The 26,494-nt window shown below is 38.8% G+C and overlaps 1 protein-coding gene across 12 annotated transcripts in view; it reads left to right on the top strand.

Annotated features, from left to right (window-relative positions):
- The window catches only part of ZMYND11 (zinc finger MYND-type containing 11), a 108,113-nt gene that overhangs the window by 42,225 nt on the left and 39,394 nt on the right, over positions 1 to 26,494 (top strand). For all 12 annotated transcript variants that reach the window (XM_089533538.1, XM_089533541.1, XM_089533534.1 and 9 more), the window contains 2 exons: positions 14,423 to 14,557; positions 22,651 to 22,810. In XM_089533538.1, coding sequence (XP_089389664.1) covers positions 14,442 to 14,557; positions 22,651 to 22,810 — 276 coding nt within the window. In that variant the 5' untranslated portion in view covers positions 14,423 to 14,441. The remainder of the gene's footprint in view (positions 1 to 14,422; positions 14,558 to 22,650; positions 22,811 to 26,494) is intronic.

Below are 26,494 nucleotides of genomic sequence, written 5' to 3'. Positions count from 1 at the left end.
TAATTAAACCTGCAGCTTTCATCAGTTTAATCAGTAATCTGTTTAATTAATAATCAGTTTAATCAGCCAATTAGCCATCTGACTAAAAGATTGTATGTACAGCGCTGTGTAAATTTACAGTGCTTTATAAATAAAGGTTAATAATAATAATAATAATAATAATAATAATAATTAAAGCTTTAGCCCAGTGTCCAGTGCACTTTTAGCACAGTGTAGATATATGGAGTATAAAATACTAGATCCCACAGCTATGCCAACAGTTTTGCAAGGGTTGTTATATGTCATGGCGTTCCTCAATTGTACAATGAATGGTTGATTAGCTTCTCGTGCCCCAAGTCAAAATTGAGAGAGGGGGGTTGTGTCTATGCGTTTTGTGTATGCGTACATTGATCCAACTAATATTCAACCTCTGATAAAGTGCAGTGGCTTGCACTATTATTTTGATTTTAGCATAGATTCCATCTTTAGCTGATTAATCAGGTCACAAATTTTAATAATTGATAGCACATATGAATTGGTGAGGTCCATCTGCTTCATTTTTTTGAGGACAATTTGGTTCTACTCTTTACAGTATGGGAAATTTAAAGGCAAATATAGAAGAGACTACCTTCTTACAGTGAGATAGGATTTAGAATTTAATCAAAAAAGGTTTTTTGCTTCACTACTGTATCTTAGACAGGTGCATGAGATTATACATACGATTAACATATCCATTAGTGGAAAGATAGATGAGCTGTTAGACCTTTATAATTGGGAGATAGACTTGCTTTTAACATCAAAAATTACAGAACAAGCGTCTTTTAAAAGAAGAAAATAAGAAGGTAAGGTTAGCAAGCCAGGAATTGTTTTCATTTGGGTCGATGGGTTAGAAAAAGAAAGATCTCATACAAATGTAAGAAGAGATTAATAATACACAAAAACCTGAGATCTAATCCTCATTGTTTATGGTCAAATGTATATTTTCACCTCCTCGGTGCTAAATAGGAAAGCTATTTATTTTTCATTGGTAAAAAGGAAAACCGTGGTGAATAGGAAAGCTATGCATTTTTCTATCCAATTCTACTGTGGAGATGTTCTATGTTAACCAATCTCATATAGATAATGAGGAGAGTTAGGACACTTGGGCTTCTGAGCTTGAGAGCAGAGACTTTTCTATTTTATTGATCTGTAAATGGCTCTGAGCAACGTCTTGACTCCAGAGCTAGGTTAAATTGTTTTAAATTAATAAATGAGCATCTTTGTGACAGAGCCCAAGATCCAAGAACCACTCTAGCAGAATGCAAGTCTCTGCCAACATATTCACTTCCTTGCCAGGTACAAAACAGCAGCCAGGGAGAGCAGTAACTTTCTTTGCTCTGTTCTGAAATGTTAGTATTTGTATTCTGATCCAGTGGACTAAAAGTGGAGTTTTCTGCTATCTGATGATTTTGGATTTAATCTAGTTTTATTGGTTGACAGTGGGGAAATTTAAAAAATGTATTAAAATGAACTGATTTCTGCAAATGAGAAGTTTTCTTTTTGAAAGATAAGTCCCAAAAGCTCCAGTGTTTTTGATATCTCAATTGTCTACAGCTTTTTTACTAGGACCTTGTAAGCATCCAAGGGCAATACAGAACACAGTCTGTACAGATCGGCCATTAAGGCCAGCCTGGGGGCAGAGTCGGGGCATGGCATAACACCACACAGTGGGTGGCATCACACTGCTACTCTGGCGCCGCAGAAAGGCCAGATTGGGGCTGCAGCATGCAGTTCCCACAGTCCCGATCTGGTGAAGACGGAGGCGGCTGCACGCCCCTTAGATAGGTGTCACTTTTCTCATCTTCTGCCACAGTTTAGGTCTTCCAACATTAAGCATTCATTATTACAGTTAAATTAATTAATCAGTTAATCTTACCTAAGTAGAGGATGAGACTGAAATCATATCTGTAACACACAATTATAGTTAGATTTCATGTTAACTACCGTGGCTTTATTCTGTAATAGTTTGGTAAGGTACTTTAAATTACCTAATACACAACTCCTAAGGTTCAATAGACTAAACTAGATCTTTGTAGCACAGAATTCTAAGTACCTTATCAAACTACAAATCACAGGATTCCATAGCATGAGGCCCTTATAGTTTAAAGGAATACCAAACTACTATCACTGTTAAATGTGGATACACTCTGAGACAAAATAACATACATTCATTTCTGTCTTTCAGAAGTGCAAGGATGTGGCAGCAGGTTTGGGGAGGGACAATGAAAAAATCCAAAAAGATACATCATGTGTTTTGCATTTTTTGTGGGAATGCAGCCATAAAAACATATTCCTATAGCTTGGTTTTGTTTTTGGAAACGGAAGGAATTATCTCAGCCATTTTGTAATTAGAGAACTGATAGATTAGCAAACAACTCAAGGAATTATTGGTTTTGATGGTACCACATGGTACTTTACCATTTACAGTGGTCATATCATGGATTATCAAGATTAGTTTGGTTGAGCATTTACACGTAGGTTAGAAGCCCTTATCTAGCGAGGTTGCCTAAGACTACTGTGCACACAACTGAGGCTTTCCATCTATTTCTGTTTTAGCAGAACCAGCAAGAAACCACAAGCCACTTTTGAAATTCCCCTGAGTTTAAAGGCCAATATGGTTTGGCAGGGGGAGCTACTTAAGTGAAAATAAAGGCCCACGTATGCACAAAGATTTACCATATAGGCACCCGCAGAAGTTTGAATTTGGAAGGCTAATTATTTTTGTGCCGAGGCTGTTTCACGGTGCAGTTCACTTCAAGAAGAAGAGTTGAAAACTTTCCAAATGTTAGGCGATTCAAGGAAAAAAATAGCAAAACGATAACAAGAGAAGGAAAGAGTTCAAAAAGATCAGGAGATTTGATTGCAGGTTACTCAGTAAAAAGTACATCGGCTGTTCCTTGGGCTTCTTCGATAAGCCAACATTATGCATAATACAGGATTTTTGAAAATTCCCCAAACCAGTTGCTTTATTGCACTTGGGGCTATCCTGAGCCTCTGTTAGAGCTAAACGTGAGGAACCTACAATAATTAGTAGTGGGAAGTTGTTAACCAGCACGTGTCGGAGAGAGTTCAGAGCCTATTCCAAGTAGCGTTAGCCACCAGAAAAGACTCATATAGAACAGTGTGCAGTTAATCTTTTGCAGGAGTCTGTAACAGCATTTAGAAAATATGTATAGCATTTTGGTTTTCTTTGCAGCTCTTGCTATCTCAGTGTTAATTGTAAACAGTGTTTTGCGCACTTAGCTTAGTCTAGGAGACTTTGGTGAGTCTTGAAGAAGAGCAATTTGACACCAAAACTCAAGGACACATCTTTTCCACAGGTTCATCAGTAGGAGGTGCCATAATGCTTCTATATCGTTTCTTTTGTACCTCCAAGTTATTTTTTACTTATGGTGACCTTAAGGAGAAACTATTATAGGGTTTTCTTGACAAGTTTCTTCAGAAGGAGTTTGCCATTGCCATCCTGTGAAGTTGAGAGTGTGTGGCTTGCCCAAGTAGTGGGTTTTTATGCTTGAGGAGAGAGATAACTCTGACTTTCAGAGTCGTAGTCCAACACTCAAATCACTACACCCTGCTGGCTCTCCATCTGTATCCTAAATGGTTACTCTAATACAGAGGGGGATGTGAATTAGAAGATACCAACAAACCTGGTTAGGAAAGGAAAAGGGAGATATTGTATGTCTATTCTAGACTGATTTGTATTCTATCTACAGCACTGTATAGAATACACATATCTCCCTTTTTTTCTGATCAGGTTTGCTGATGCCTTCTAATTCACCTCCCCCTCTGCATGAGAATAACCATTTTGGGCTTTTTATCAGTAGCTGAACAACGAGGAGCTCCAGTTTATTACGTGTTTAATCCTTTTTAAAAAATTAACTTTGTAAGTCATGCCCCAGCCAGGACTTTAAAATAGCAATTTCCAAGTAAAATCATATTTAAAAATGAATGAATTAATGAATTTCAGGCCCTTAAGGATCTTAATCCTGCCATTGCAAGACAGTCCAAGGAAAATTCTATATAACCACTGCATTGCACTTATTCCATTACTACAGTTGGCCCTCTCTATCTATGGATTTTGCAACCACAGATTCAAACAACCACAGTTTGAAAACATTCACACACAAAATGATCCAAAAAGCAAACCTTGGTTTTGCCATTTTATATAGAGGACACCACTTTACAATGTCATTGTATATAATTGGACTTGAGCATCCACGGAGTTTGGTTTCCAGGGGGGTCCTAGAACCAGACCCTCATGGTTATTGAGGGCCCACTGTACAACAGGCATATTTTGAAAATTTGATCAAAGTTTACACAAACAGATAATAGGCAAGATACTGTACTTATGTAATTTGTCTCTAAGCCACAAACCAGTTACACTGCATTTCTTAGATGCTGGCCTACTAGGCCCTGTGGCCTTATTCTTCTTGGCTTCACTTTAGTTCAGCTTTAGGTTAAGAAGCTACTTCCCACACAAGTCTTATCTATTCATGATAAGAAACCTCTTGGTGATTCTGTTCAGGAAAGCAACAATTAATTTGTTTCGTGTTCATCTTAGAAGTAAGATGTTTATGTAATTAAACTTGTCTGTTTTTTTAAAAAAATATTCCCAGAGAAATTTACACTAGAAGAACGTGTAAACAGTCTGGTTGAATCTAAAGAGCATTCTCTTCTGTAGAAAGGAGTGGTCCATCTGGTGCCTTCCAGGTGCAACCCTCATAAGCAAACATGGCCATTGATAGAAGTCATAATACAAACCATTAGGAAATGGGTACAGGTTTGCCTGCTACTGCCCCAAGATCAGGATTTTTTGCTTCTATCATTAGCATTCCATACGTGTAGCATATACCAGCTTTGCATAAATAGATTTAGGGAATGGCTCTCTTGCCCTTCTTTGCAGGCCATAGTTCTCAAGGTACTCCACTTTCTATGTACTTTACAGTCCATCTCTTCTCATGTTCCTTCTCATTCCCAGTGCTCTCCTGCTTTCTGACTGGGACATATGGAAAGCTGCTTTGCAGTGGTTTACATTATTTACTCATTGACCTGGGAGTAAGTCCCACTGAACTCTGTGGGAGTAAAGCCACAAGTTTGTGAGTTTGATCCCAGGGTTCCAAGACTCACTCAACCTTCCATCCTTTCGTAGCTCAGTAAAATGAGTACCCAGCTTGTTGGGGGCAACTGACTTATAGATTGTAAACCGCTTAGAGATTGCTGAGTTCACAGATAAGTGCTGTAGAAACGTAAATGCTATTGCTATTGCTATCCTAAAGGCAGTGGATGTTATCTGATCATGGAAGCTAAGCAGAGTCAGCCCTGGTTAGTATGTGAATGAGAGGTGGCCGATGAATGCTAGGTGATATTTTAGAGGAAGGAACTGGCAAAACTACCGTCAGAGTATTTCTTGCCTAAGAAAACCCTGTGAAAAATTCATTGTATTGCCATAAATTGACAGGCAATCTGAAGGCACAGATACACACACAGATATTGGGAGATAAAATAAATACAAGTTTTTATTAAATAAATAAATGTGTTTAAACAAATAAATCAGAGCCAAATGGGATTGTAACTGAGTTGCAAAAATAACAAGATTTAGGCTGCTATACCTAGCCTATAACTTGCTTTTATAAATTACTTTAGAGATTTATATGTGGTCCTGTGACTGAGTTCTTTGGTAGCTTAGTACAAGTAATATCTGTATGTTTACTGTTACTAAAATAAGGCAGAATGTTTTCAGCTTCACAACAAATACCAACTGCCCTTCAGTTTTGTGATTTTTGCCTGAAAAGAAACAAATGAGTGATTTTTAACTCTAATTTTTAAATATGATATGGAAATCATTTAACTGATCATCCTTCATATAGGTTATATTTGATAAGCGTATGATTAGTTTGGTGTCAAAGAACTGATTTTGTTTCTTGACCCCTGATGGCAATTAACATAGATGTTGACGCATTGCAATAGATATTTCTTCCTTCTGTTAAAGATTTAATCAATTTAGATGTCTGGAAGGGAGACATCAAGATTAACCCATTGTCCTTGAATCTGGGTATCTGTTATATTATTAACAGTCCACATTGTATAGTGATGGAAGCACCAATTAAAAGTGACTTCTTTTAATTTATTACAACTCTAGATTTTACTTCAATATATTACTTAATGTTTGCTGTATATTTACTTATAGATTTCATTGTGTTCGCTATATGGGAGACACTTTAAGCTGCTCACTCTGACAGCTGTCCTGTAAGTGCAGCAGATGAACATGTGGATTGCAGGTTTCTCCACATACTACCTAGGATTTTCTTTTAAGATATTAGAATTTTTATACACTTGTACTGTGACTGTGAAATGTTGCTACTACATGATCTGTATTAAGTAAAAATATTATTATCAGATGTCTTGGCCCACATCTCCAGAAGATCACAGGATTCCAACTAGGATATATACTTGGACATAATAAGCCATTATAGTTTCTTGTGATATTTGGACCTCAGATATGGTTTGTTGTTCCCAAACAAGCCAGCATAGTATGTCAAAAATAAAACCAGTATTAGGATGATTCAAAAAGCTTTTGCTTCCTGGTTAATTTTGCCTGCTTGCAGAAGGGAAGAATCAATGAGATGCTTGCACTAGTATTTTCCTTGTTCACCAGAAATCCTAGCCTGTTGTTATGTGCAAGCATGGCTCACGTCTAGTTTCTTATGGTAGATATCTAGTAAGCTGTAGAGACATTTTCAGACAATGGGATAAGAATAGGCTGTAAACTGTGTTCCTACTGCAGAATTGCTATTCTCTGGATGGCAGGGAGGAGCAATCCACATACTATTGTGTTATTCCCCATATGCCAACAAATGATGTAGGAGTCCAAAGTTCTTTTCTGTTTTAACCATTGACTCTTTCTCCCTTGGTGTGAGCTTTTCAGTTTCCTGCCTAGCCAGCAAGATGTGTTCCCCTTCTGTCAAATATCTTTCAGGTAGTGAAAAATTAGAAAATCAAAAATGGAAAATAAGAAAAGGTAAATATCCAATGAGACTTCAGATGGTGCACACACATCTTTGCCAATAGAAAAGAAAAGAAAGCAAAATGTGGAGATTAAGTGAACAGAAACGGTTCAGCTGACTGCTTCCTAGCAGATCATGGTCCAGGAAAACAAATTAATTAATTCAGCTTACATGACTGCAAAACAGTGAGTCTCTGGGGGCAGTAATGAGACAACATTAAAAAGAATATTTATTTTGACAAGTGATAATGAATTGGATGGCTCTGTACCAATGCCCCTGAAACAAATAAGAAGACCCCTCCCCCCCAAAAAAGAATGAGACAGAACAGATGGCAACTTCCTTATAGAAGGTAAAAAAAAAAAAAAAAAAGGTAAAGCAAAGACTCCCGAGTTATCTGCCCTGCTAGCGATAAGAGCTGCAGATTTAACAGTGGTGAAAACTGCAGCTGCCATGTGTTACCATGTTGGGAACATAGGTTCCAAAGCACGGAACTGAACTGTACTGCATTCCTAAACAACTAGAACAGCAAAATGAAGTTTCAATTCAGATGTGAGACTTTATGGACATTAGCAATAGAGACAGTAAAATGAAACAGTACCAGAGAGAAGCAGCAAAGCTCTGGAGTAGTGGACAGTCACACCCTTCCTTCCAAAACTATTTGAACGCTCCCCCCCCCCCCGCCCCCGAGAATTCAACAGCAGCAAATCCAGCTTTACACATTCAGCCACTTTCATCTAATAGGTCAAATGAGAGCTGTTCTAATATTCAAGAATTAATTAGAGAGTCAGTAAACAGACGAATTAATATTAACACCCAAACTACAATTAATTTAAATGATTTTAATTCAATGGATTTGTTTAGTCAAATGAATTTCATGAATTTCATGCATATGATTCAAAGTAATGATACAGACAGAATGAATCAGATTAACAACGAATTAATCTAAGCAGAATGAATAAATTACCAATGAATTTATAAATACAAATAACAATAGCCAAGGAATCAGTTCACACATAGAATAAAAACAAACGTGCCATTAAGAAACCAGAAAAAGGAGGGAGAAAACAAAATGTAACTTGCTGTTTAGGAAGAAAATATGGTGAAAAACTAAACATGTAGACAGTGATGTCTTGGACATCAGCCTCAGATAGGGAAGAAGAGTCGCTAAGATTTGAAAGTAGTGAAGAATGAGGCAGTTACAATGAAGGAGAGGAGACTACAAAAAAACGATATGGAGAAAGAAAATCCTTTCATCAGGTTGTTTGATGCAGATTCATACTGGCATATTTTGAAAGCGTTCTTCAGACTTACATACCAATCAGAATGACAAACAGCCAGAAAGGGAACACGAGGATGCTGGTATCAGAGTAACATGAGTTAAATGAGTCAGCTTCAAAAGATGCAGACCAGATACATTTAAAGAGTTAATAAAGGATATGGCTTATCTTAAAGTGCCATTAGTGGGTGGTTCAATTTTGGCAAGGATTTTACACAGTAGCCCCTAGGGAAGGAAATATGGTGAGCTAGCTATCCATGAATTGGTGCTCTTGCAGATCATCCCCTCCCATATTAGTCAATGGTGCTGCATGCACACAGTGGTGATAATGTGGGTGCGCACACATCACCATCCATTGATTAATATGGGCTTGAGCTCTCACATTTTCCCATCCATGAGGTGCCCCAGAGCGAACCCTTCATGGATGGAAAGGGCAACCCTTAGGAATATGGATGAGCATAGAATATAGAATCATAGAATTGGAAGAGACCACTAGTGCCATCCAGTCTGAGCCCCTGCCATGCAGGAACTCACAAAGTACCTGACAGGTGGCCATCCAGCCTCTTTTTAAAAATCTCCAAAGAAAGAGACTCCACTACACTCTGAGGGAGTGTATTCCACTGTCAAACAGTTCTTACTTCAGAAAGTTCTTCCTAATGTTGAGGTGGAATCACTTTTCCATTGCTCCGTGTCCTAGTCAGTGGAGCAGCAGAAATCAAGCTTGCTCTATCCTCAATATGACACCCCTTTAAAGATTTAAACAGGGCTATCAAATCACCTCTTGACCTTCCCTTCTCCAGACTAAACATACCCAGCTCCCTATGTCTCTCCATAGGGCATGGTTTCCAGATCCTTCACCATTTTGGTCACCTTCCTCAGGGCACGCTCCAGGTTGTCAACATCCTTTTTGAATTCTGGTGTCCAGGACTAGACATGGTATTACAGGTGAAGCCTGACCAAAGCAGAATAGAGTGCACTATTACTTCCCTTGATCTAGACACTGTACTTCTGTTCATGCAGCCTAGAATCGCATTGGCTTTTTAAGCTGCCGCATCACACTGTTGACTCATGAACAGTGAGAGAACAGAGGAAGCATTAAAGAAGGCTCATGAGGCCTTGGTGTTAGTCATATGTTCAACTATTGCTCCCTTTTTGTTTGCTACAGCAGCAGTGCAGTGGACACAAGAAATTCTTGAATCTCAGGTCATTAGTTTGAGATCTTTACACAGAGTGACTGGAAAGATCCAGAAACTCCTTCAGTTTATAGCAGAAACAAAGTGTGCATTACAGCCACCACAGTGGTCAGAAGATCTGCCTGGCCCCATCACTGGGAGGCTGATAAAAAAAATCTTGGTCAAATTTGGTATATATGCCTTTTATGAGGCAACTATTATTTGCAGAAAAGGTTTAGAGATGTGAAGGGCTGTAGAGAAGGTGTTGAAGGAGAGAAGAGATAAGAAACAAGTTTTATACCTACAATCTAGAGGGGGGAAAGAAAAGAAAAAATATAGAAACAAGTATTCTTTTTGAGGTTGTAAACGTTGTGCAAAACAAGGTGAGTCTAGATTTGGAAGACCACAGCGGAACAGACTGGCCTTCAATGCAGAAGACAGGGATTTTAGCAAAACATAAGAGGGCTGAGCCAAGCTGGTAGAGGTGGCTGTCAACAGTATTAACCGGGGGGGGGGGGGGGGGGGGATAATGGTAGATGGAAATTGTTTGCATTACAATTTGCAATGATTACACATAACAACAATGGATAAATCAGGTGCTCACTCGAGGATACAAAATTTTATTTGCCAAAATGTAAGAGAGATACCTTCCATCGCTGATACTGAAAAGACAGAACAAAATATAATAGTATGCAAGGAAATAGTGCACCTAGTGTAGATTGGATTCATAGATGAGGTTTCCCATTCTCAGAAATTCAAAGGAGTGTACTCAGCCTTCTTCACACTACCAAAAGCAATGGTTCATTCAGGCCTGTTTTTAATCTTAAATACCAGATTAGAATGGAAAAGGGTGTTTGTAATGTGGCTGGATGAAAGAAACCATCCACATTTATATGACATTATAAAAAAAAAAAATAACTCCGCACAGGCAGCCTTTGGGTGAACAGTTCTTCAATCAGTTATGTAGCGAGAGGGAGTCATTCTCGCCCGCATAGAGGAGGCTTAAGAATGTCTCAGTGGTATCTGGATTACTTCTCTTTGCTATAGAGAGAATGAGGGGTTGATACTTAACTGTGAAGGTTCTTTTTTGGATGGCCTGAAAGAGAAATCCATCCTCTTGCAGATTGTGGCTGAATACTAAAAGGAGATAAACAAAATAAAATCAATTAGAATAAAGGAATACATAAATTACAATAAAACATGGCATTGTAGTTAGAACCACACATAAATTGGTTATCTAAGGCAGGCTTTATCATGAAACTGACATGAAGGGAGAAAGAGTCAATGGTTAAACAAACAAGAACTTTGGACTCATACATCGTTTGCTGGCACGTGGGGAATAACCTAGTAGTATGTGGATTGCTTTTCTGGGCCATCCAAGAATGAACCTTCATGGTAAGTACCAACATCTCATAACATTGTCTGATAAGAGTGATGTAATATTACAGTACATCAAAGGGATTCATTTTCAGGACACTGATGCCTAGTCTAAATTGCATATATGTTAATGCCTTCTAATATTGACTACAGTAAGTAGTTCTTACTCTGAAAGTGGCGCCATTAGAACAAAGTTATGTAGTGATCAAAATTCACCATTAATCTTTTTTTAAATGGGGGATTCTGTAATGGCATTGTAGACAATTTACGGCTTATGTGTGCTTTTTGCCTGCTGCTTCTAGAAATATGTAAATAATGCCAGCTGCTTGTTATATTATTGTTCCTGGTTATTTGGATGGGCAAATGGCTGCACAGCTCTCAGGGATTGGTAAAAGGAGAGTACGTCTCTTTTAGGATCTTTTAAAAAAAAAAAGAGGGGGGGAGATCTAATTATTTTGTACAATTTCTGTTTGTTGGAGGGAAGGCAACAGGGGGAACAGTAAGGGGGAATGCTGAAGGTATAATACCTATTTCAATTAGCAATTCTTATGTTATTTTCTTTATTATTCTTAATCCTTTATAGACTTCTCTTAATGTGGAATGATTTCCAAGGAAATCAGATGTTGTGATTCAAATACAAACATTCCCAATATAAGCCTGCCATATTGATTGCATACAGACATAATGATCATCCATGGTTTAATTGACACGTAAATTAATATTGGGGTCATATAATCTAAAATCACATTCTCAGGGTAACTTAAAGGATGAAATCAAAAAGTAGACCTCCATTTTCAGTTAAAAACACCATTGTTTGAAATCAGTTTATTTCAGTAAACCATAGTTAAGACTAACCACAGTTTTGGGGCTTTAGAAGTACTGTTCATTTCATCCCTCCCCCCCCCCCCCAAAAAAAAAAAACCCTTTTCAACATATTATTTCCTGCTGAAAGTACTGTTTCTCTACAATGGTACATGTTATGGAAGTGTGGGGAGGGGACACATAGGAGAAACAGTAAGGCATTTGCTGTCTTCCAAAGAGTTCATGTGGTATTTGCTGTTGTGGCTAGTTGTTTGGGGAAAAGACAAGCACAAAAAGCACTGAATAAATGTAAATAATGAGACTACCAATATTTCTTCTCCTGTTCATCTGTTTGTCTTGTGCCCTGAGACTGGATGGTCAGCTGTCATTGTGTTATGTTTCACCTGTGAAAACCACCTGTGAATGTGCATTTCATCTTGGTGAGGGAGACAAATTATCAGCCCTTCAGAGCAAGAGAAAGAAAATCACAAATGGAATATAGTAGCTACCAATCTCAGCTTTAAATAGTTTGGAATGGTCTTCTGTGGTGGCATTTTTATTGGATAGTGACCACATGGAAGAAAATACAGTTGGCCAAGATGACACTTCCTGTTTGAGAAAGAATTTTCTTACCTGGAGCAAATGGTGAACATGGTTTCTCAAAAGATAGCAGCAGTTGCTTAGGAAGACAATGATAACTTTTCTCCTTTTATCTTCTCAGAGAGAGCCTAAGAGAGGAGGTTAGACAGATTGTAAAGCAGTGCTAATCAAAATGGCAGTTCCTGGACTGGTGCCACTCTCTGAGACATCAGCTGCTGATGAAATCAATAACACTTGTAGCCAGTTGGTTTAAATATTTGAAGGGATGTCATATTGAGGAGGGAGCCAGCTTGTTTTCTGCTACTCCAGAGAACAGGGCCCGAAACAATGGATGGAAGCTACAGCAAAAGAGATTCCACCTCAACATTAGAAGGATCTTCCTGACAGTGAGGGCTATTCGACAGTGGAACACACTCCCTCGGAGTGTAGAGGAGTCTTCTTCCTTGGAGATCTTTAAACAGAGGCTGGATGGCCATCTGTCAGGGATGCTTTGATTGAGAGTTCCTGCATGGCAGGGGGTTGGACTGAATGACCCTTGTGGTCTCTTCCAACTCTAAATTCTATGATAAAAGTATGGTACCAGTTCTTGGTACAGTAGGGGAAATATTACTGGTCCCCCACATCAATACCCTGAGAAACACAGCTTCAGAGCTTCCCCTTCCTTGCAACAATTTACAGTGGTGATAGAATCCCTCCTCAGAGGTTACAACAGGTAGTGAAATACTCCCATCTTTATGTTTGAGAGAATATCTGAATCAAGCTCTACAGCAGGGGTAGGCAATCTTTTTGAGCCGGGGGCTGGGTTGCTGTCCTTCAGACAACTGGGGGGCCGAAGCCAAAAAACAAATAATTAAATAATTTTTTTAAAAAATTAAATATATAAATAAACCAGGACAAATGTAGGACAAAATTTTCAAATGGAAGACACTTTTTTTAAAAAAATGGAGGACACGTGAAAAAATTTGCTGATTTTTAAAAAAATGTTAATATAAATGCATGTTTCTGAGGCTTCTATAGACAATTGCCCCCCAAAGGCCCTGGCGGCAATCGGCTGCAGGACCGGGCTGGGGCCGGTCCCAAGGCCTCGCCGGGCCGCAGGTTGCCTACCCCTGCTCTACAGGATTGAGTAAATGGGCAGTAGACTAGCATTAGGAAATAAGGACAGTTACTCAGTGAGGTTGAGGCTCCCAGGTGCTTTTCACAGAAAAATCCAGGCTGTGGCTTGCTAGTGTGGATGTTCTGTTCATTATTATAAAATACATAGGCAATAGGCGCTTCATATTCTGTTGATTGCTTTGAATCTAATTGTGAAGCTCAATTTTAGTTCTCACAAATTCTGCTCACAGTGCAAATTTCACAGGATTGCCTCCCTGATATCAGCATAGGAGTATTTTGTGGTTGCCACATTTGTAAAATGCTATTTGTAAAATATCAAACAGATATTTCTTTTGGGGTGGTGCAATATGACAGACTTAGGGATCTGTATGCACTATGATATTTAGTTTCTTTTTTCAACAGAATGAAATGGGGGGGTTAAGTTGTGGGATATTTCACACTGTAAATATTTCATCTCTCTTGGATTTTGTATGCATTTTTGGAGGTACCTATTTGTATACAGTAGGGACTCCTTATCCTTGGACTTGCCATCTGCAGATTTAGGGATCTGTAGACGGCAAACCCCCTTTGTCTCCAATGGCAGTGTGTGCACATGGCTGTGCTAGTAGATGTGTGCACATCATGCCCCCCATTAGGGAGAATGAGACTTGAGGTCCCTATTATTCGGCATCCATAGGAAGGTCCGGAATGGATCCCTCACAGATACCAATGTCTGACTGTATAACAAAATGTCTGCATTTCATAACTTTGTAGCTCTTAATGCTAGGTGGTATCAGCCTTCTTATGGAACCTGGCTGTTTCTGAGAAGGGTCTGTTCATGTGGCAGAATGTTTCTCCAGATCTTTATGTTGAGAATAAAGTTGTCCTGATTATTTAGCATTGACCATCACTGTACTAGAGAATGGAATCATACTATTATTGTTTGATAGGGCTTTAAAAGTAACTATGCACAAATCAGATTGCTTTATTTAATATACTTTCCTTTATCATCTAATTTGAGGCAGATTCAAGTCATCATATCTGTTCTATAATTCATGATTGTTATTTCTCTACTGCAGTTAAACAAGGAAAAGGGTCATGGCTCGTTTAACGAAACGGCGGCAGGCAGATACAAAAGCCATCCAGCATCTTTGGGCGGCTATAGAGATAATCCGAAATCAGAAGCAAATTGCTAACATTGATCGTATTACAAAGTAAGTATCATTTAAATACTACTAATAAAAATGCCATGCCTCTAAGAGAACAAGAGCAATGAAAGTGGTACATTGCAGAAGCATTTTCCCTTTTTATTAAAAGTTATATAAAAACCTGCATACTCATGTTCTACAATTTTCAGGTTTGAAATCATGGGCATAGCAGAGAAAAAGAAAAGTATATAGATGATTTGGATTTGATCTATGATCTGTCTTGTCTGCTCTCCTGCCATCAGGAGTATCTGGCACATTGTAGGAAAATGCAGAGATTTTATTGTAAAATGATATACAGCCTTTGTAGTGGGAATATTAAATCCTGATGTTTTTCTGCCTTGAAGAAAAAGCATCTTACTATTTATAAAACAGCATATGAAAACTGTTTGAAATGAGGGAAATCTTGTTTTCATCTCTGATGTGTATAGTTTATAATACGGTTAAAATATGAGATGGGAGACTGAGGCCAATTGTCAGTTCCAACTAGGTATATTCTGGCTGGGTCTAGCAATTGGGTTTAGGCTCCAGCCTCATATAATCCTTTAGGATTATTGGGCTGCTAAGTTTCTCTTGTTCTGACCTATTCCACAGGATTGTTGGGAGCATAAAATGGGGAGTGAAGAGGATGATGTACACTGCCTTGATGTCATTGGAGTCAATGAACAAGAACAATGACTATGCACTCTGTCTTTCTCCTTCATAGCAAGGAAAGAAGACTAGACTTTCAATTTCATTCCTATTTTGTGGCAAAATATGGTTTGTTGTTTTCCCCAAACTGGAAAAGTTATGCTTTGCACAAGATAGTTTGCTCAGAAACAAGGATGGTTTAATCCTATTTCATGAGCTTGCTTTGCAGGCAGGCAATGTCTTTTACCAACCACAGTTGTGTGGGTTTAGATGTTACAGCAAATGTTGTGCAACAAACCAAGAATCTTCCCATCTGTGCATAAAGGAAGGAAAGGAGGGATAATATGAGTTTAAGGCTCATAATTGGTTATTTTTATAATTCCAAACCATGTAGTCATTTTATTTAATTATTTATTTCAAGGATGTATAGTGCGTCCGCATTATAAGCTGCTTTCATGGACTGAAAGCAGTGCCAGAAGAAACTATGGTGTGTGCGCCCATGGCGCATGCATACTGCCGCAAACCTGAGCCCCATTACTTGTAATGGGGCTCAAGCATATTTATTTTACAGGGGGGGGGGGGGGTCCGGAATGGATCCACCCTGTAAAAGAAGGGCGCACTGTATATCCTGTCTTTCTCCTGCAATGGGATTCAAGGCGGGTGCCATAGTCATGGTGCCATGCAATATGGTTGCATATTTCTTTCAAAGCTATAATGGGATAGCACTTTCTGCTTCAACCAGCAACTTTTACTAATGTTTTGTAATATGCACACTGTTCATGTTACACTGTAGTATTGATGTACAGTTATAGTCCCGTGACGATGACGCCAATGCCGATAATGATAATATGCGTTTGGAGATTACGTAGTGTGGGAAGCTGCCATCTAGCTAAGTATTGTCTACTTTGTATGACAGCTGCTCTTCAGAGTAAACATTAATAGGGTATGTGTATGTATGAAAACCTACCCTACTATTAAATGGACTGAATGAAGCAGAAAGCCGAGCAGTTTATACTGCAGGAGATAAATATTTAAGGAATGGAATGAATGCAAGAACATAGGGAGTGAGTACTATTGTATTGATTATTTAAATTAATTATTAAGTTTTTAATCATAATAAGTTGTTATAGTTTTGTTAATTGTTCATTTTTATAATGAACATGACTGCTACAGAATGTTGTTAGGAATGTGATATGGTGGTCCTTTGGTTCCAGAACCCCCTCTGGATATCAAAATCCATGGATGCTCAAGTCCCATTGTACTCAGTGGCGTAGTAAAATGCCATTATATAAAATGACAAAATTGGATTTGGGATTTTGTGTGTGGAGAAGTTAGGGGGGAATATTTTGAAGCCATGGATGGTTGAATCCATGGGTGCAGAATTCATGGATATAGAAGGCGACTGTACTTTCCTTAGTGCATTTATATCTGTTGAAAAGCAGTTTTAGTTTAATAATAGCAAAACCGGACATATAAAAGAAACCAGATTTGACTTAATCACTTGATTTTGGTCACTGAAATGGAACAGTAATACTGTAGAAACTGAACATCACTGCTACTTGCATCTCATGCACTGAAATGGATTTTTTTTTGTGTGTTTAATGTTTATTTTTAATGACCTTGCATCTAGATTTAGTTCGATACTATACTCCTGCTTCTGGTTTTCATTCTGATTACCCTGTGAACTGGACTTGTAGGGAAAGACAACATCTGTTCCATAGAAAACATTTTTCTAAGAATGCTGATTCAGCAAATTGAGCATCGAGCAAGCTAAATAGATAGAATGTTGAGCAAAAATTACTGTATAATTACATGGAAACTAAAGTCACATTTGATTTTAAAGTATCTTTACATATGGCACCACCACTCCAGACCATCAGATACTTTTTCCACTTAATACAGGGATGGCAAAATGTAATAAAGAATTCTTTAAAGTTAATACCAACATTTCCCCCCCTTGTATCACATGTATTCCAGATTGCATGAATCAGGGGCTAATTTTCTGATATATTTAAATGTTCTTAATTTATGGAAGCCACATTCACGCTCAGAAACCATTTAAAATTTACAGCTGTGTAAATTTACAGCGCTTCATAAATAAAGGTTAATAATAATAATAAAAGACATAACTATCTTTTGTCTTCTGTCTTTGGGACTTCCTGGAGAGCAAGCATTTGTAGGATTCGCTGTGAAATTTTTTTAAAAGCATACAGACCAGTTGACTGGATGTTAAATTTTTGTCAGCAAGAAAGAATCATTTAAATTCATAGAAATGCTTTCCACAACATAGAGTGTTAAAACTGTGTACAGTACTTGATTTGTACCATTGGAAAAAGATGTGTACCAAGAATGTCAAAAGCAGATCTCGAAAATGTTATTTTACCAGATAGTTCTCAGAATCCTTGAGCTAGCATTGGCCAGAGTAGTCTAAAATGTCTCTTTTCCAAGTTCTGTACAAGAGGCCATGGCATCTGCTTTAATAGTTATTAACATGCATCCCATATCTATTGATCATTCTTTTCCAGGCATGATAAGGATTATCATTATTCCCCAGAATTGGATGGCTGGAGGCTTTATCACAAAGGATGAAGTGGTCAAATCACAAAAGCACTTATTCCTAAGAACAAATAAAGCAAGAAGCTAACAAATTTGATGACATGAAAGACTCTATGTTGGAATCATTCCTAGCAATCTAGAGCTTTTATATTAGCAGAATTTTTTTAAAAATGAGATGTTCCAGTTTTCTTTGAACTTTGTTTAAACAACCCCTGATTTAAACGGTTCAGTCCTTTATCACTGAGATGAGCCGCATGAAATCAATATGATTGTGGATCTTTCTTGGCTTTACTTTGCGAACGAAGATTCAGGAAGGACTCATCTATGCTTTCTAAAAGCGCATTGATGATGTTGGATGTATCCTTCGAGCTTGTGCAATGGATTTTTCTGGTGGCACGCAGCATGCACAGAACTGGCCTCACCCTTTAAATCAGAGGTTCGAATGCTGAGGCCTTGACAAGCATGGACATTGGCAGCGAGGTCCTCGGGTCGTAGGTTTGATTAGAGTTTCCTTCCCTTAGATGGTTGACCTTACTGGGTTAGACGAGCACCATCTGCCCGGATTTGGGATTAGAGTTTTCCTTCTCCTAGGATGGTTGCCATAAGGCTAGAGAGCCCATCCTGCCCTTTGGCGCTCTTGGTCAGACCCTTCAGTTGTGACCTGTCTGGCATGGGAGGCCCTACCGGTGGCTATTATACCACCGCCACTATAGCTCACAACTTCATTAGGGTACGCAATCTCTCCCCCACACAGTCAGAGCGTAGCTGGAGGGGAATAGGAGGCTGGAAGATGACAGTTAAGGAGGGCGGAGCCTCTTCCTTCAGGCTATCCCTGGTGGAGCTGGGTCTGCCTGATCATTCCCTCTCATTTGTGATTACAAATTGTGGATACTGCTTTTAGCAAAAGAAACAGTGATGTTCTGTTCTCGTAATGCTGTTACAATGCTGTACATTAAAATATGTATATATTTTGTTTGTATATGTATAGTTTTTTTCTTTTTTACCCATAGTCATCATAGTAGCTTTCTGCAAAAATGTAAATTTAAACCAATTTCTCAAAAACTGGCTGAGGTTCCATAGGACAATCTTCTTCTTTTTTCTGAGATATAATCAAGATAGTTCTCATCTAATTGTTTTTATTAATTTATGATTGACCCCTTTACTGTCAAAGCAACATGAGAAAAGAATTAAAAATTATACCTCAAACAAGTAATACAAACAATGAAATATTAAAAGACCAGAAGGCCCACAATTAAAAACATGTCATGTCAGAGAATTGTCCATTAAACACATTGTGGCCTAACAGATCAAAAGCTGTCTGAACAATAATGTTTCTGCTAAGCAAAAGACACCAGATCCTGTCTGATCTAGGAAGCTAAGCAATGTCAGTCCTGGTTAGTACTTGGATGGGAGACCTCCAAGGAATTGTGGGTGCTATAGGCTATATTTCAGAGGAAAAAATTGGTAAAACCACCTCTGAGTATTCATTGACTAAGAAACCCCTGTGAAATTTATGGGTTCGCTATAAGTCAACAGGTGACTTGAAGGCCCGTACACAAACATAAGTGATGAAAAACAAAATGGTTGGCAGTGTTGTGTTTGCCTGCTGCCCATTTTTCTATGGGTGGCAAAATATAAAGGACCTGCTCTGAAGAAAATAAAGCATGGATGAAGAGGAGTACAGTGACACAGCTAGTTAATGTCTTGCTTGTGTAGGTGGATCTACAGTCTTAAAAACCCAAGTTGTAAGTTAATGACATGTTTGATGGGAATGTGCAGTGAATTTAATCACTGGAACAAGCAACCCTTATCTGCATTAAAATTATTGCTTCTGACAGAAATGACCAGATAATGAGTGTTGCATGAGGTTACATGTTGCCTGAGGTATTTAAAACGTGAACAAACAGGATCACCTCTTAGGTCTGTCAACAGCTTCTGCAGAAACATCAGTCAGATTTTAGTTTAATTCCATTTGCTGTGTAACCCTCTGTACAAATCCACACATAAACCCTTGTATTTATAAGTGAATTAGAGTTTGCAGTGATTTCATACACTCTGCAGTTGCAGTTCATCTGGCTGTGGCATGTTGACTTCTTTTCAGTTGGATAAGTGACTGGAATGGGGTTCTGATTCTCAAAAGGGTGAGAGAAACCCATTTACTTTTAATTGAATAGTTTATCTTGGTTGGAAAAGAATTCCTGCTAACAAGGAAGTTAGGAACTTATATTTTATTTCATCAATAATAACAAAGGGTACAATATTTTAAATCCCGTGTTCCAACAAATTATAGCAGCAGCACAGCTGTATAATTTATCTTTATATAGTGTCATTTTTGAGCCACTATTGATGTTTTTCCCCGATGCAGCTGTTTTTGACTCTCCATTCTGCCTGTAGTCTCAAAATTAATGTGGAACAATATGGTAGGTGGATAGAATTCACATGCTGGAAATTTTCGTTCAAATCCCAGCTCTGCTCTTGAATTCCATGATATTGCTTTTGGGTGACAGGTCACTGAGGTGGAGAGTGTTTCATGCATTCAGTCTATATATTTCTGTTGTACATGGAGAAGCCTGTATCTATAGAAATATTACATAAGTGTGGAGGAATTTGTAAACAATTACAGTAGATCCTCTTGCAACAGTTGTGCCTCTGGCTCTGCCTACCCTATTTCATTGAATAAAGAGACCCCACTGAGAGTCAGGTGGGGTAGGGGTTAGAACATTGGACTGTGACTCTGAAGAATAGGGTTTGAATCCCAACACTTCATTTCTCAACATCTGTAATGAGAAAAGTAGATATTTTTATTCTGAGAGGCACCTGTAGCACTGAAGTTGTTCTGTTGGCTCAAGGTGGTTTTAACTAGTTGAATGCTGTTGTTGTTTTTTAAATAGCAGTGTTTCCAGTTAATTTGTTTGAATATTTGAATAAGGGTTTTGTTTTATATTTTTGCTAGCCAGTCTGAGCACCAGTATTGGTGGAGAGGCAGGATGTCAATTTATAACATTAATAAATGAATTAAAATTGATTTGCTATAGTGGGCTGTTAAATGCAAGGTTAGTATAGTTGTGTAGCCAGATGACTAATGAAATTGAAATGGTAAAAAGAAGGCACCTTCACAATGAATGAACTACTGCAAGTGTGTGTGTGTGTGTGTGTGTGTGTGTGTGTGTGTGTGTGTGTTTAAGCTTTTTCATATGGGAAAGAAAGCAAAGTCTGAAATCTTATTCATACTTACCTCATACCATTCAACTGAGATCTAACCTCCTCTGCAGAAATAATGCTGTTTGACACCATTTTAACTGCCATGGCTCAGTGCTATGAAAATTTGGGATTTGTAGTTTGTTATGGCACCAGAACTTGCTGACAGAGAAGGCTAAATATCTTACAAAATTATAAATGACCAAATCCCCACAGCATTGAACCTTGGGAGTTAAAGAGGTGTCAAACTGCATTATTTCTGCAGTGCAGATTGGAACTCAGTGTGGTTTACTTGTGTAGAGAATTGCAGTGAGTGTTAAGTTTTAATCAAAACATAAGGAGAAAGGTAGGGTTGCTTATTTGCCCAGTATTGCATCTTTTATGCAAGTTTATCCCTTTGTACAAGAGTCCTGCTTAGGCATCTTTGTACTAATCATAGGTTTTATACTATTCTGTTTGCAGATGAGTAAATCCCAAGAAGACTGAGCTATAAATACTACACTACTGAACCTCAGTCTAAGATTTCTCTCTTGTTCCCTCCTGAGCCCATGGGCAGGCAGCCTCATCTGGCCAGTTGAGCAATTTAACAAGTAGATTATCAGGAAGAACCCCTTTATTTTAGCAGACAGGTCTTTCTTTTAGCTAGTGGAGATTAGCATTAACATTCTCTGACTCAGCGACGTCCTGATGCAGAAGATTATTTCAGCTCCTGGCCGATTTAAGACTAGTTTGGTGTCTTGCTGAAATTAACTTTGTCTCTGTGAAATGTACTTACCCATCTGCAAACATATTTGCTTTATTTCTCCCTCCTGACTGGAAAACAGCCTGAGGAGTGTAATATGCTTTCCCAATCTGTTGACCAGAGGCTGAACATTATCATAACATAAATAGGTTGTCTCTTTTTCTTCAAGGTAAGACTAATCTGATATTTGAAGAGAACAGCAGGGGTGGGGTTGCTTTATCTTTTGTGGGTCTTGCAAGATAGTTCGTTGTGTTTACTAGCAACATACGCCAACTTCTTGTATTAATAGGTTGTGTGGGAGTTTGCTCTTCAATCTGCTTTCTTAGTAATATACTTTGGACTGCTCTCTTCAAATCTGCCTTTTCTCCTTCATAACCACTATGTGAGTTACTTATTGGAAGAAGCCATAGGTAAAAAGGAGAATAGCTCATCAAGCAGAAAGGTCTAGAGCTTTGGGGTGGTGTGAAAGCATTTCCACTCAATTCTGTTGGTTGATAGGTTCCGGCTCCTCAAAGTCAAGAAGAGGAGCACACTTCTTACCTGTGACTTGTCAGGCTTATTTTCTTTTCCCTTCACTGAACAAGCATTTCATGTTGGTTTGTTTAATAGCTAGATGAGTGTGAGAATTATAATGTATTTATTCATAGTTTCACATGTATTTTTCTTCTGCATGGAAGTTGTCTCTGTAAAGTTAATTCCAATTTAAAATATAACATACGATATTAGACATAAGACATTAAGTAATTCCAATATTGGAATATATTTTGAACAGTTTTAAAATTGTTTAGATTGGTTTTTTACTCCTTCTCAAGATCCTAGGGTGTAATGTACATATCTAAATAAATAAACAAACTAATAAGTAATATGGAAATAAAGGTGGAAAGGGGAAAATCAGAATGTATTTTCAGTTTTCAGTATACAACAAAGTATATGCAGATGTTAAGATGTTTAGTACTTGTTTTCTGTTCTCTTTCAGGTATATGTCTCGGGTTCATGGTATGCATCCCAAAGAGACCACACGTCAGCTTAGTTTAGCAGTGAAAGATGGCCTTGTTGTTGAAACTTTGACGGTGGGATGTAAGGGATCAAAAGCTGGTATTGAGCAAGAAGGATATTGGCTGCCTGGAGATGAGATTGTGAGTATATTTTTTTGCAAGGCTTTGCATCACATTTCCTGTTATGTTGTCAGTCTGCTATTTGCTGTTCCCACTAGCAGCTTACAGAGGGGCCTTAAAGAGTACTTCTTAAATGTCACACTGGATAGAAAGTTATTTTCTCTAATAGTTTCCTGTAGCTATAGCAAGTTTATTTTTCAGCATAGAATGTGTTAGAGCCAAACTACTGTAATTATGATTTGGAATGTCAGAGGTAAAATTATTATTATTATTATTATTCCATCATATTACGTGTCACTGTACAAAAGTAAAATAAACAGATATCCTTGCTAAAGGCATACAGTATTGTAAAAGAAGGAATATGGAATCAATACAAATAGAAAAACAAATTATTTAATGACATAAAATGCAAATATACAGAATTGTAAGGTAAAATTAACACAGAATTCCAAAGACATTAGAAAACAAACACTCTTTGTTTTATTGTTGTGTGCCTTCAAGTCAATTCTGACTTGTGGCAACCCTAAGGCAAACCTATCAACTAAGGGGCCAAGCAGATGGGCATGAAGGAGTGGCCTCTGTTTGCTTGCCCCATGGATGGCCGGGGACTGCGGGGACCTCACAGCCTACTTTCAGAGTGGGCTGCCACCATGGTACCCAACAAGCCACTGGCAAGGAGCATTTTTTTGGCCACTCCTTTTGTAGGTGGCCTTGGAGTGACTTCCAGCCACTTCAAGGGTGTGCATCAGCAGCATGCCACACCCCGAAGCGATCAGAATCTGCTCCTTTTGACCCATATGTTTTGGGCCTAAGACTTAAAACCAGTAAATGTAGGACCAGTCTACAGCTATTTGAGGAAATTCTAAGACTCCAAAGCATTAAAGGACAAATCTAAGAAAGAAACCTAATCTAAGGAAGAAACAAACCCTGAGCCAAGTAAGAGAGGTGGAGTTCAAGGAAGGATGATCCCAAGTAGGCCAGTCTGAAAAATGACAGCTGAAAGATAATCATGGGTTAAATAATGTAGGGCTTTAGGTATTGGAATAAGATTCTTAGATTGGATCTTAAAGAAAAGAAAATGTCCTAAAGGAAATGTCTAATTTTTAAAAAATGTAATCCGCTCTGATAGCCTTTTTGGCTGAAGAGCGGGGTATAAAAACTCTAATAAATAAATATATAAAAGACAAGGAGTAAATGAAGGGGTATCAAAAATGGGATGACTTGATCAAAACACTTTAAAAAGCAATGCAATAAGTGTAGACATTGTTTATATCGCTACATTTTAGCCACAGCCTTATTTTAAGGAATAGAAACATTAGTCTAGATTTTGACACACATAGACCCAGTTCTCCCTTTCTGCAGAGTGCTGTGCCATAGAGCCCATCTACATGAGCCAGAAAAAAAAAACCCTCCAGATGAAGCAGAGAATATTCTAATCTGAAGCTGCCTTGGATCCACTGTGTGAGCTCCACATGCATTGGCACAAAAGAGAGGCAAAGTCACCTTTCTGTCCAGATGGCTGATTGGGTAGATTGCACATCAACACTGGTACCCTGTCCTCCTTGGTGTGCTGCCTGACAGGCTACAAAAGCAACTCCCCGGCAGAAGAGCCTTGCTCACTATGTTGCGTCTGGAGAGATCAGAATGGGATACCCAGCCATGTGATCAACAAGTAGAGGATAGAGCGACCCTCTCCTTATTGATCACATGGCTGGGTGCCCCATTCTAACATGAGAGAAGCAACATGTCAACAGTGGGGCTCTGCTGAGGCAGAGGGATAGTTACCATGGGAAGACAGTGACAGCAGAGGACCTGGAGCACCCACTTGTGGTTGCGCTTAGCCAGGGAATGGATGTTAGGTAGCACTGCCCCTTTAAGGTTGGTGAAGCTCGTCACTCACTCAAATATGGACTAGTCCGTGTTTCCATAACCAGGAAACTCTAGATTTCTCTGGAAAAATCCAGAGTAGCCTGGTAAATCAGGTGGTAGAATTCAAATTACAGCTGTGTTAGTCTGTTGAATCGGTATGTACTGTGGAGAGATCTTGTAGCACCTTTGAGACTAACTGAAATGTTTCACTTAGTCTCAAAAGTGCTACAATTTCTCTCTACATATTGGGAAATCAGGAATAGCCTGCAAAGGTTTGGAAAGTGGATTAAGGGCCAGAAGGGGTGGATGTGCGGTGAATCAGGCTGTACAATATGTAAACAGATAGTAGCAGATACTAGAGGTGGATTCCAGGGGATTTGGCCAATATAGACAAACCTCTAAATGCCTTTTGAAGAAACTCTTCTGAGTTTAAAAAGTAATTTGTTCTTATGCTACCTGGGCAGCTGCCATTCAATAACCATAAGTGCATGGGACTAACAGTGTAGTTCACTGCATTCCAGCCATGTTATTTAAATCTCAAATGTACAGTATAAGGGGAATCCAGGAAGGAAGATGGAATATCAGCATTATGTCAATCAAGAATTACCTTTTTGTCCCATAAAATGCCCTTGTCTGAAGCACCTTCTGTTGTTTATTGTTGGAATTTCTCTGACAAAAGATGTCTGTTCATGTGTTCTTTTGCAGAGGGGCCCTGGATGAATGGCATTAGAGGAGTTACCATACAAGAGCTTAGGAGGCTCACTGGGTATAGAGACAGGATTGGGCAGCCAGTTTTGCCCTTTAAAGTCCTGAGGATTAGAAGAGCCCAGGATCTCAGATGCCCCCAAACCTCCCCTATCAGATTGAGAGCATTTGGTCACTTTAGTCTGAAGTGGCACCTGTGGTTTATAAATTGTTGCATTCAGTTTGTCTTGTAGCTGAAAAATCATTGTGAATCAATTCTTATAATGGCCTAAATCCTGTTCGTCCTGAATAGAGTAGACCCGCATAAGATTTACCTATGTGTTGAGAACTGATAGACAAGGTCTACTCTAGTTGGGACTAACCAACAGAATGCCTGCCAGCATGTGATAAAATAAAGATTGATGAACTGGAGCTGTCTTTAATAAAATAAAACCCCCAGACACATTCATTTCAACTTCAATTTAAATCTCAATGCTTATAGTATCTTAATCAGTATACCACAGAACAGATTTAGAATCTTCAAGACATGAGCAATTTTGTGTAATTTGAGGCCGGGGTTGGCCTTTCTCTCTCCAGTGTATATGTCCAATATTTATGTACATAGTATGTCTCATTCTAAACCATCAGTTCACTGAAAATGTTCCCTGCTACGATGGGTGAACACAGAAGGAAAGATTAGAGAAAGATGGATAAAAGATGTGCCCATTGGAGATGTTGGGGTTTCTTTTTAAAACATTACTAGGGCGGGATACAAACCGCCGCTTTGCGGCGCTTCCCCGCCGCCGCCGTTTGCTCCGCGTGGGAGCTGCAGCAGTCAAACCGCGCGGCTCCCGCGCGGAGCAAAAAAGAAGCTCCATTTCGGAGCTTCTTCTTGCGGCGCCTCTATGACGTCGCGAGGCGCCTGGCGCGGACTCACGACGTCATAGGCGCCGCGACACGTCTGGACGCTATGCGTCCAGTACGTAAAGATGGCGGCGCCCATGTGGAAGGGGCGCCGCCATCTTGTACGTATTGTATACGTACTAGGGTTAGGGGGGTGCGGAAGCACCGCCCCTTCCTAACCCTAGTACGTATACAATACGTACTATATGGCGGTATGTATCCCGCCTTAGTTTTAGAACTATCTAAACA

Source organism: Sceloporus occidentalis, unplaced genomic scaffold, assembly GCF_023333645.1.
Source record: "Sceloporus occidentalis isolate IW3139 unplaced genomic scaffold, rSceOcc1.0.p SCAF_7, whole genome shotgun sequence".
NCBI lineage: Eukaryota > Metazoa > Chordata > Lepidosauria > Squamata > Phrynosomatidae > Sceloporus > Sceloporus occidentalis.
Note: the sequence above shows the minus strand (reverse complement) of the source record. Positions and strands in the feature narration are given on the sequence as shown.